This window comes from Colias croceus, chromosome 9 (genome assembly GCF_905220415.1).
Source record: "Colias croceus chromosome 9, ilColCroc2.1".
Classification (NCBI taxonomy): Eukaryota; Metazoa; Arthropoda; class Insecta; order Lepidoptera; family Pieridae; genus Colias; species Colias croceus.
The window spans coordinates 7,787,382-7,799,866 of NC_059545.1; the positions used below are offsets into that span (position 1 = coordinate 7,787,382).

The following is a 12,485-nucleotide window of genomic DNA, read 5'->3' on the forward strand; positions in this document are numbered from 1 at the left end:
TTAAAAAAACGTCCTTTATTAAAAAAAATTGTATTCATAAATACATTATACATCAATAAATAGTCAGACATACAGTCAATAAATAGTCACATATAAAAATATAATGTAAAAAGTATACTTTAATTAAATGGCACAATGATAAAAAAATATGTAAAACTTGTAAAATTAAATTATTTATAAATAAAGTTGTGTTTTTGGCATCGAGATATGTCTAAATAATACTGATTTTCTATATAAATAAAAAGCTGCAAAAATGTTTTTTCAGCCATATTCTGATTGCACTGTTATGGAGAACTGTCCTTTAGGAATACTGGTTTCATGGTACCAAATACGAGTATCCAACAATACTGTAAGGAAAATTAAAGAATTAGCATACATTTTAGATGGCAACATCATGAATATAGGCGTCAGTTAAAACTCAGTTGACAAGACGGTAAATTCTTGTGAATTGTGATACTAGACCAGCTTCTTTATTATCTCTGCCAGGAATTGAATCCAGCTTATAACATTTTCAAGACTTTCAACTTTGAACTTTTTCAATATAACAAATGTTATATAAATCAGTACGAAAAGCAATAGTTACCAATGTCCAAAGGCTCCACATAAAACTTGAACTTATGGCAAACATTCTCGCACTCTGGCACTGGTGCGACCGCCCACATCTTCATACCCTTGACTTGACCTTGCCACATTAACCTTTCTATGTAATCCAGCTATAACAGAATAAATAAAAATAAAATTTAAAAACTAAAAGACAAATACTAAATACACTCTCACACTTATTTTGGAGTTATGTGAATTCATGTTAGTTGGTGTCTTCGTCATTTAATCCGGTAAAAAGTGCATATTGAAGAATGTTATAGTTGAATTGTAATGAACATTGAACGCTGTAATTTCCTGTAATTAAAGGTACAGTAGATTATGTATTTTAATAAGATGTAATAAACGTGAACTGTGTCCTTTGTTGGAAATTCTATAATAAATAAAATAAAATAAAATGTGATATACTTTGAGATGCTTATCATTTATTATAAGCAATCTTATAATAATTGTAATTGAAGATAATAAGAATGCAGAACTAATATGTTATTTAAATCAACTAACAAACAAGATGAATAAAAACTACAAAATGCAAACTATTACATTTGATACTATACTACTGATACAGGTCGTGTCAAGTAAAAAGAATGCTGCGCATTGGCGATTTATCGGTCTATTTGGTGTTATGACTTATGAGGTAGTATAAGAATAACAAATAGAGTTGCGAAGCCACGATTCGCGAGCCTAGTTCAAAAATAAAATAATCGGCACATAGCTTACGTGCAAAACTCGATCCATTTGCAAACACACCCCATCACTTTCATCCAGCGTTCTTTTTACGTGACGCGTACTGTAAGTGTGTATGTCACAGAGTACTTTTATTATAATATATTAATATTATGTCAGTATATTATGTATGATAAATTTTATCAAACTATAACAATAGCTAAATGAACTTATACATACATGCATAACAGCTCCTATTTCATAGCCCATAAAAATATGCTCCGTAGCTGGATATTCTGCATCACTAGGCAAGAAGTTAGGTACACTGTAATATTGTCTTAGTTTACGAAGTATTCCTTGGTGACAATTGCCCCTAAAAATATAGAGACAACATCGTTGATTATAAACAAGAAACATTTGCTTGAATATTATATTTTAATAAGTCTTAACATTATTTCTTATTAAATACTAGCTGTGCTTAGTGGTTTTACATTCAAACAAATTCTTCAGCTTAATAATATTAGTATAGATAATTCCTTACAGACCAATCAAATTTCCTTATGGATTTTCCAAAATTTGTACTAAATAAAACCACATTAACACTTACCATCCCACATACCAAGGCTTCTGTCCAGGTTCATTGTTAACTCTTTCTTTTGGCATTGAGAAGACTTCCTTCAATGTAAAGAGGTCACTTTTAAAGTTTAAAAACTGGCAACCCTCATCCAAACTTTCATAGCTGCCAGCTGTGTCTTCATACAACTTTTGAAATATATCATAACTGAATTCTTTAACTGCCCTCCAATGGCCAATTGCATTTTTAACTATCATAGGTTTTGATGAATATGCATATATCTGGAGAAGAATTATTTACATTTAAATAACAAGAAGGTATTAAACTATAGCAAACAATTAAAAACATAAGTATACGTCACTACTTTTTAAAAGTAATGTAAGTACAGATTGTATACAGACAATTGGATACAAAAGCTAAATATTAATCTATATAATAAATATTAAATCGGTCATTATACGAAGATTCATAATTATTAGTGTTTTCAACATACAATTTAAGCAGTAACTAGACAAACCTTGGTAGTATCAACTTACATCAAATTTGCTTCTTGTTACATTGTGTAATATAATAGGTTTTGTTACATTAATACAATAACTGCAGTTGGCCAAAGGACGGGTTGCTTCCCACACTAGATAATTGCTTGGTATCAAGCATCGAGCACTTACAAACGTATCTACTGTGAATATACTGAAAACAATCGAGACCAAAAGTGCAAAAACCGCCGATACAATAACTTTAGTATTGTATGGCTTTTTTAATAGCTCTTCCGTATCCTTAAAAATTAATTCATAGTTTTCAATAACACTGAACTTCAGGCCATTTCTTATAGCATTTTGTTGAATGTTTGCGAGTTTGTACTGAAAATTATCGTACTCCTTATCAGTTGTTTGCATTTTCTTTTCATATTTAATGGTATTTATGTCATAATTTATATAATAATTGAGACTGAAATAAACAATTTCTACTTCAAAAACACACAACACAAAGTTTTGACCTGTCACCTGTGGTAAGTGGTTTTGACTTTTGACTGGTTTTGACAAAAATAGCAAGTTCGATGACAGTTAGTGATGCTTCGAATTAATATTTAATTAATATGAATAATAAAATCGGTAACTTGTTTAATAGTGCATTGAAAATTTGATTAATTTAACGAGCACAAGGCATATTTTAAATCAAATTCAGAATTATTTAAATATAACTTAACTACTTTATTTAAAATTTCTTTATATTATATGTATCTCAATGCTTTATTTTATTTATCTCCACATACATTTAATCTTTCCTCAACAAAATGTTTCATAAATTATATTCTTAATCTATTTTATTTTCTCAAAAAATCGGTTTTTCTGTTCGCTAATTTATCGATAAAATTATATAAAAAAAACGCATGATTTACGACACTAGCGTCGCTTGACCTGACGCTGTCAACTGAAGTCAACGAACTGTTGAACTTGGCGGTTCCAATTTGTGATTGTGATAACTAGCTAAAGAACAAAATGCCTCCCAAAAAGCGCGACAAAGACAACGAAACAAACAAAAATACCAAAATAGATCACCTACAAGCGGACCATGAGCTATTTTTGCAAGCATTCGAAAGTAAGTGCTGTTTAGTGAGCTTTTTCATTGAGCTATGCTTAGCCTTAATTTGCACACAACAGAAGTTAACAAAACTATTCTAAATTTCAGAGCCAACACAAATTTATAGGTTTTTACGAACTCGTAACATGTTGTCGGTATGTATTTTATCCTCTGTGAAGTTTTTATAATTAAATTGGGCGCCTTGTTTATGAAGCATTGATTTATTTTTCAGCCAATATTTCTAAATAGAACGCTATCGTATATGAAAAGAAGGATGTCTCGGAGTAATAAAAGTCGAGTAGGTTTTAAAGTAGATTCGTTGTTAGAAAAAATTACACAGAAGAAAAGTACTGACTTACAACCAAACAGCCTTGGGGGTTACATGACATTAACTTTCCTAGGATTTTATGACAAGAGCTTAGATGATTCAAGAGATTACCAAGTGAAAGTAGAAACTTTATTATTAAAGATCTGCCATAAGAAAAGGAAAGAAAGCTCATCAGCCATTGTTGAAGTTTCAGTAAGTAGAACATAAAATATTATAGTATTATTGCAAATTCTTTATACTTTATGTTTTTTTTTTTTTTGAATTTGTGTTACATCATATTTGCCATAGCTTCTAGCTGATCAATTCTTAAATTTTCCCTAAGAAAATGATTATTACATTGTTCTTATAAATAGCCTAATTGTAATGAAAACAGATAAAATCCTTTAATCATTTAAATATTTCCATTCAAGGTTGGCAGTTGTTCTGTGCCTCTAAATCCTTCATCATCAGAGCCTCCAGCCATGGCATCCGCTGTGAGCATAGCAAGCGATACATTCAGTCCATCCCAGGGTCCAAATGTCAAGTCATACATGCTCATGCTAAGAGTAACGATAACTAAGTCAACAAGTAACACTAATGGGACAGCTAATACCACAGAAATAACCAATGGGGATAGTGATGGTAAGTATACTTGTTTTATACTATTCTTTAGAACATATTATGCAATTATATTCTCATAAAATGTAACTATAGCATATATAATCTACTACAGATTAAATAGACCAACAAAATCCTCAAATATGTTTTAATATAATTATGTTAAATTCTTGATTGTTAACCAATAATGTGAGTTCATTAAAGCTGTAACTCTACTGGAATTATTTGGTGAAGAAATGTTAATGGACTTCAAAGACATCATTCATTAAAAGCCCATTTAGCACACTCACACCCAATAGAAGGATATCAAACCTCTTTTGAACAAAATGCTATGAAAATTTGACTAAAAACAAAGACTCAGGCTATTTCATGTCATTTTGTCATGATGACCATTTGGAGATGAAAAACTGCACCTGTATTTATATTGGAACTACAGGGTCTTTATAACTTATCAAATTTCCATATAACGTTATATTCTAACATACATAAATAATGATTTCAGAACCACTCACAAAGCGCATTAAGTCCTCTGACATAAACTCAAGTCCAACAGATAATAAATGGAGCAAGCTCTATGGAAGTGAATTGATTGTCTATGACAAGCACAATAGATGCCTTCTGACAAATGGGGAATATGATTTGGTCTTACATGATGCAACGCCAGGAGGCAGGAGTGCTACTATAGCTAGATCACCTCATAAGGCTTTAATGGCCCAGTGGGAAACTATACCTAATGTAAGTAGTTTTTATAAATCATTTCAAGTAGTACAAAAATTTTAAACAATCAGTTGAGTTATTCACAAAATCAGCTGCCTCTACTTTATATTTGAAATCTAATAAGTATTAAATTTTTGGATGAGTTTCAAAAATATTAAGAGTATTTTTATTGTATCTATATGGTCTTTCATTAAGCATGGGTCAATGTTTTCAGCCTATAGTAGCATTCATGTAACTTGGCATGGTAAATTGAATTGGCTGAACAATAAAGTACATTTTCAATAGATGTCACTCACAGGAGGTGGTCACCACAGGCCAAGAACAACCAATGTTTAATGAAAGACCCTAATAAAAAATTACAATATCAAAGTAAAGAAATTAAAACTTAATAATTGTCAAAAGATAGTTACGGCAATGTTCAATGCAGATTCCAAAACATATTTTTATTTCTAGACAATGTTTAACAAATCTCAGTATAAATTCTTCAAAATACAGATAACTCATATTGCACATTTATTACAGGAAAATGAATTGCACTCCGAAACAAATCCGTTTGACATATTCAAAGTCAGACCGCTATTAAAACTCAAGCTGAGTTGGAGTCAAGAACCCACAAACGGACTAGTGAATAGACCAAAATTGTACCAAGCTAATGAGACTAATGGAATCAAAAAGGAATCCAATACAAGCAAAGATAGGATATCAACAAATAAATGTGGTGCTAGCGATAATAAGACAAGTAAGATTAACATATTAATGTTTTTTTATTGCTAAAATTGTTTCACCTATTGTGTATTTTCAAATAACTGTGGCATCTATATCTTGGCTATAAAATACTTGTTAACTAATCTAATACATAATAATAATCATAATCCATATTAGATTAATCATACTGTTAAGTTAATAATATATGGTTACAATAAAAAGTTTCAAAAGAATTATTATCTACATAAAATCAATTTTAAAGATGCTTATGCTGTTCATTAATTTTAATATCCTTGCGATACAAAGTCTGTATTATATAGTTTTATTCCACATTCATAGATTTTTTTTTATATTTTAAAATCCATCTTATAATGTATGTACACTGATAAAAATGCATTTCTTTACTATATAGATGATAAAATAAAATCGGACACAAGTGAAGGCGAAAGCAAGAGACAACAGATTATCTACCAGTTCCTATACAACAACAACTCAAGACAGCAGACGGAGGCGTGCGACGATTTACACTGCCCCTGGTGCTCGTTGGATTGTGGGACTCTGTACTCGCTGTTGAAACACCTTAAATTATGCCATTCGAGATTCAACTTTACATACTTTGTGAGTATTGCTATTATTGGTTAAGAATGGCATTTTTTATATAAAAAAAGAAATAATTTGCAGTACTTTGAGATAGTTTTAAAAGTAATATTATGTAGTTTTAAGAGCTTGTTGTGCAAAATTTATGCATAATTATTTTGAAATTCTTACACGAGTAAAAATTTATTTAAATCTGAAATATTTGAATTTGAAACAGAATATAAATAAAAATTTGCAATAAGTTGTTCTTAACCCTTTTTTCGTCATGTACCTAGAAGCAAGATAGAAGAAGAGAATAAATTTTGTCATAGGAAATACATGCCATATGCATTTTGTATTGCTGTTTCTCTATTCATTTTATTTATCTCATTATTATCTTACTCCGACTATTTCGCGACGATTCTTACGATCGACTATTTCGCGACGTCAATCACAATCTTCGGTAGTATAGTGGTCAGTATCCCCGCCTGTCACGCGGGAGACCGGGGTTCGATTCCCCGCCGGAGAGAACTCTTTTTTTTTAATTTTTATTTCGTGTTATTTGAAATTTTTGACGAATTTATTTATTTTATTTAATTTTTATTTTAAAATTTTGTAAATAATTTTTTTCTTGTTTCAATTTATAATTCGTCCAAATTATAAATTGTAGAAAATATACAGTAGCTATGTACATTTTCTTATCATTAATATAATTATTTTTATTTATGGGTTATTTATTAAAGTATCTCGTATTTTTATTACATTTTATATAAATTGCAGTGCAAAATTTATTTCTAAATAAAATTTATTATTTTAATTATAGATGCATTAAAGCTTGTTGTCAATTTTATGTGAAATTCTGTTTCCCCCTCTCTAGGCATGCCTTATTGCAATTATTTTTTTATCTTATTACAATTCTGTAACCGCACCAAATAATCCGTTATATTCCTAACTGTTTGTAATTTTAATTTTTAATCTACAGCCGATCCCCGGCGGCGCGCGTATCGACGTATCAATAAACGAGCTTTACGACGGTTCCTACACGGGCTCCCCCCACGATCTCATAGCGTCGCAGGGCCGTTCTTCCGCCAGCGGGCCCCGCGCGGGCCCCACACGTAGGGCCTCGCTCACACACCTGCTGATTTGGAGGCCCCGGGCTAGAAGACGTCAAACAAGACACAGCCTGGCTGAGTTCTTGGAGCTAGATGATAATGATATACTGGATGCGCAAAGACCGTATATTACGGGGCATAATCGGTAAGTTTTTTGTATAGGTACATAGTTGAATAGACATATAAATCACGTTCTCTACGATGACTCGTGTATTTGGAAATGGTTGTTTTGTTGTGAATGGTGATTTTATTTCTATATTTTTTCTTTTCTTTGTATGGTTTCAGATAATTAATATGTAAAGTTAAAAATGATTTCTGTATCTTTATAATATTCACTATTTACAATAAATTTAATTTATTTACCTTTACAACTTTACTGTACATTTTTGCTCTTAATTACAGTCTATATCATCACACGATAACATGTCTGCCGGTGTACCCCAACGAGTTAGACATAGACTCGGAAAGCGAAACAGACCCGTTATGGCTCCAACAAAAAACCATGATGATGATAGATGAGTTCACGGACGTCAACGAAGGCGAGAAAGAACTCATGAAAATGTGGAACCTACACGTCATGAAGTACAACTATGTAGGCGACTGCCAAATACCGCTCGCCTGCCAAATGTTCCTACAAATGAAGGGAAAGGAACTCCTAGAAAAGAACCTCTATAGAAATTTCATACTCCACATGAGTTCATTACACGATTTCGGGCTGATCAGCTCGGTGGCGTTGTACCAGACGGTTCAGATGCTCAACCAAATGCTCGCTGATAACGCGGAAGCCAAAGAGAAGATGAGGGAGTCGTTGAAAGCGCAGCGGGAACACTGGAACGCGGTGGGAAAGTTCCAACAACCAGTTATCATAGAACAGAAGCCACAAAGCAACACTGCCAAGTTAAATGTAGACGCTTCACCATCAGTGCGAAGGAAAACTTCGAACCTGCAAAATGCCAATAGAATGGCTAGTACTTCTTCTAATTTCAAGTCGGCAAGTCCGGCTCCCAACGGAGAGAGCAAACGGAAAATGTCCTCCGGCAGCATACAGAGCAGGAAACGGTCGTCTATATCGGAGAGAAAAAGCTCCGTATAGCGAAAACTCAGCCTTTGATCAAAGGACTGGCCCTCTTGAGGCTCTAGTGCAACTTCACGCGATAATTTATTTCCAGTGATCTGTTTGTGATTAAAAAATGTTCATTGATTACGTCAAAATTATAGATTCTTTTTATTACCCGATTGTGTTATATTTAAGTAGTCCATTAAATGGATGGCAATAGTTAAGTTTGCTAAATTATAATACGTATTTCTATCTTCTCTCGATCGTGGATCTCTCGCTCATTATATTATTTGATACTTTGAAGCAATAACATTGTATTTTTATTTCACTTCGTCGGCGAAAGTTTGGCTGTTGTTACAATTGTTACTAGAGTACAGTTGGATTTTACAAAATCAATAACAGTGTTCCGCTCCAGTGAAATACAATTACAGATCCATTCAATAGACTGATCGAAGAATTGCATTAAATATTTTAAATGTATTTAGTTTTCAATTAAAGTCAATTTTACAGAAATAGATTAAGTCGAAGAAGTGTTTGAATTTAGATGAAATTCGTAGGAAAATGGAGTAGATAATTTGTGCGATCGTAATAAGTTTGAATATTGTAATGTATGTCAGTGTTTAGGTGAATTGATTGTGATGCAGTTGCGTAGCTATAGGTCTACCAACGTTTTAGTCAAGGGGCAAATAAAAATTATCCAAATGCACTTAAAAATCATGTTTTTATGCGTATAATATGCAATATGCAGGAACGCTCTGAAGCGTAAATAACTTGAAGGATTGCTTGCCTAAAGTGTAAAAGAGATACTGAGTGGAAATTATAAAAAAAAGGACAATGGCATTATCATGTATTGAATACAATAAAATTCAAATGGGATATTAAACCAATTTTATATGTTTAAGGGGAATTTATTATGTTTCAATTTCCCGCCGAATATCTTTAAAAGATATCAAAATCCTTGTTCAAATAAAGTTTTGTGTTCAATAATGTAGAATATTTTTGCATGAAAATATTGTAAATAATTGTAGTATTATATGAACATTATACAAGTAAATCTTGCCTATAATCGTATAGTTAATAGTTATCTTGACATTGATTTATACTTAATATAGATGTGCTTCTATATATTATATATTTAGCTATAGCTACGCATCTGTTGTGGAAAATAGAAAACAGTGCTCGAATTATGAAACTAAAACGTATTCATCATTTTACCCTTATAAATAATTAAGTGAATGTTTTGCTGTTTGCAATATGCATTGATATAGTATGTGAGAGTGAATAAATCGTAAATTGGATCGTATTCCTTTGAAAATAAAGTTGAATTTGTCTTATTTTAGGCAACGTGATTTATTAAGGAAAAGTTACAAGCTGGTTTTGAAGTCATTAGGTTAATACTATATCAATGAATTCAAAGTGAAGAGAACAAAGTATTTGTGACATTGGAATAGATGCGTAATTTATGAAAATTGTTGTTATTGAGCTAAAATAGACGAGACGACCATACAAATTTTACTTAACGTTTTAACCAAATGTGAATAATTTTCAAGAAAATAACATTATTATCGAGATGTGATTCGACCTCGCGCAATAATATTAAATCTACAGTTTATCACAATTCCTTGTAATAGATTTTTTAAAGTCATAAGTCTATTTTTAGCTAAGAATATCCAGAACGTAGTCCCCGAGTCATAACCAGAATACGACAAGACTGCAATATTCATTGCCTTACAATTCTCAAAGATTCTGATATTAGCATAAGGATTAATAATAACACTTTACACTTTTACCCACACGACGCGAACATAGGATATGTATCCTAAGTATTGATTATTTTTCCATCAATTTTGTTATTTTTTGTATTGTTCCATTATAAGTAATGTTCGATAATGATTTGTACTTATAAATGAAATATTAAATGATTATTTTGAACAATCTAGTTTTTTATTTTATTTAATTATTTGTGTAAGTACCCACTAATAACCGTGTTTAAAATAAGGTAATAAGTGGTGACCCAAATGCAGAGATTGAAAATAATTATTTAATTCACGCATCCTGAAACAATTTGCGCTTGTGCCTACCTTTTCGTACTACAGTCACACAACCAAACTGTAACTATTTTTTTTATTAAATAGTGGGTAAGGAGGGAAGGAAATATTTTCATAAAAACTTACCATCGTGAATGATAAAAAATTAAAATTAGAATTGTCAAGTGACAGAAATAAAGTAAAAAATGAAAGCCATTTGACAAACTTACAAACTGAAATTTACTGTTTAAATATGTCACATTCGAAGAATGCTAATAAATTAACTGATAAGTGTAGAATAGACACTCCGATTAATGATAGCGTAGAAGGTGGAGGTAGGTTGAAATACGCCGTTTCCACATACACAATGCCTATACACAAGTTAATACGAATTTTATATATTTTTAGATGAATCAATAGCTTGTAATTCATCAGAAAGCCGTACTTATGCGGGTATGTACACAATAAGTACTAAACCAAACTTAATTTTAGTACAGTACTGAATACAATGAACTTGCAGTTACAGTATCAAAGAAATCCTCAAGCTCAGGTGAAGACGAAGCACTATGCGCGGGCCAAAAGTCATTTATAAGCATTCATTCAACAGACCACCTCTGTCAAGTGGCAGACATCGATAATCCAGCAAATATAGAAGATTGTAACGTCGAAGTGCTAAGTTTAAATGAGGTATTTCCCTCTACCTCAGAAGAGAGCCTGTCTAACGATGAAGATGCACCTGTGCCTAGAAAGAAAAACAAAAACAGAGGAGCAATACAAAAATCCCATTCTGAAAGTACTGGCAAGTCTCCTTACGTGCCTACTAACAGTAAATCGTCCACTATGTCAGGGCGAGAAAAAGAGTTGGAGGCACAATCTTCAGTATATTCAGATTACAATATTCCGAAAAGCACTATGTATGTTATAGGCAGTAATCCTGGAGAACCTAAAATCTCTTATCAAGATCCTCCTAAAAAAATATCTAAGACGGTTAGTTTTGTTTATTATAGATAGTTATATACCTATAACTCACATTTTGAAACTTATGTTAGGTGTAAGATGTATTCCCACATGTGATCTATGTAAAATTGCAGATGAAGAAATTCCTACGCAACATTGACAAACATAAGAATGAGCAAAATACGAAAAGCGGTGAAAAGGCAATCAGTAAACTAACAACTATGCGCGGCATCCTGAAAGATGGTAGATGTGGTCCCGAATGCACGGGCGACTCTACAGCACAAGATACAGATGATTATAGTAATATATTTTTACATCTTTTTATAGATTAATATTTAATATTCTAAATATAATATGCTGTTCCAAATTCCTATCCATAAATATATCCATAAAAACCATGCATTTAAGAAGCGTATCTTTACTTTAGAAGTGTCTTTTTACTTTAGAATGATTCATGCAGTATGATGTAGGTATGTGTATTAGAAGTATCTTATCAAGCTTCTCCTTTACTTTTATATCCCCCTCCTTTACTTTTATCACTATTCCTAAATAGTACATATTAGTTAGTTATCACGACCTCAGCCTACCATTTTATTATTACAGCTGACGACATGCTGGCCTACCAAATGGAGTGTGGACCAAATTATACGAAGCAAAGCCCAGACAAAAACGTGTCTTTTAACACACAAGTCGTGATCATTCACTTCACAGGCGACCTCTGCGTTGGACAGAGCATCGAAACTTTGAGCAAGGAAAAAGACCAGCAAGCTCGTAACTCTGAACTTAGAAAAACGTATCTAACGAAGTATAATGAACTATGGCCCACGCAAAAATAGTGTCCCAACTAACAGTTGCATGTAACACGTTTAATTTTATATTTATTTTGTACTATTGTATTAATAACGTCGCGTTTTGTCTACGTTTATTTATTCTACATTAACTTAATTGCAAACTGTAAATTATTATGTATTCTAAATTTAAATAAAGT

The 12,485-nt window shown here is 31.9% G+C and overlaps 3 protein-coding genes and 1 non-coding gene across 5 annotated transcripts; 3 read left to right on the forward strand and 1 right to left on the reverse strand.

The window, feature by feature from the left end:
* Positions 1–21: 21 nt before the first annotated feature.
* LOC123694369 lies at positions 22–2,831 on the reverse strand. Its single transcript, XM_045639792.1, has 5 exons — positions 2,377–2,831; positions 1,874–2,121; positions 1,507–1,639; positions 584–713; positions 22–347 (listed from the first exon to the last, which is right to left on the reverse strand). Exons 1-5 carry the CDS (start codon positions 2,734–2,736, stop codon positions 262–264), a joined length of 957 nt encoding a protein of 318 aa, XP_045495748.1. The 5' UTR covers positions 2,737–2,831; the 3' UTR covers positions 22–261.
* A 440-nt stretch (positions 2,832–3,271) lies between these two features.
* On the forward strand, positions 3,272–10,448 carry LOC123694351 (polycomb protein suz12-B). The gene is made up of 9 exons (XM_045639762.1): positions 3,272–3,439; positions 3,530–3,576; positions 3,654–3,941; positions 4,160–4,370; positions 4,849–5,081; positions 5,586–5,802; positions 6,181–6,386; positions 7,327–7,601; positions 7,859–10,448. Exons 1-9 carry the CDS (start codon positions 3,340–3,342, stop codon positions 8,547–8,549), a joined length of 2,268 nt encoding a protein of 755 aa, XP_045495718.1. The 5' UTR covers positions 3,272–3,339; the 3' UTR covers positions 8,550–10,448.
* On the forward strand, positions 6,802–6,873 carry Trnad-guc. The gene has a single exon. It is a non-coding gene; the product is annotated as a tRNA-Asp (tRNA).
* Positions 10,449–10,733: 285 nt separating the features above from the next.
* LOC123694368 lies at positions 10,734–12,452 on the forward strand. Of its 2 annotated transcripts, none has more exons than XM_045639790.1 (5): positions 10,734–10,875; positions 10,949–10,993; positions 11,061–11,527; positions 11,632–11,797; positions 12,101–12,452. In XM_045639790.1, exons 1-5 carry the CDS (start codon positions 10,794–10,796, stop codon positions 12,331–12,333), a joined length of 993 nt encoding a protein of 330 aa, XP_045495746.1. In that variant the 5' UTR covers positions 10,734–10,793; the 3' UTR covers positions 12,334–12,452. The 2 variants fall into 2 exon arrangements, with proteins under 2 accessions (XP_045495746.1, XP_045495747.1); XM_045639791.1 differs by having other exon boundaries at positions 11,067–11,527.
* The last annotated feature ends 33 nt before the right edge of the window (positions 12,453–12,485 follow it).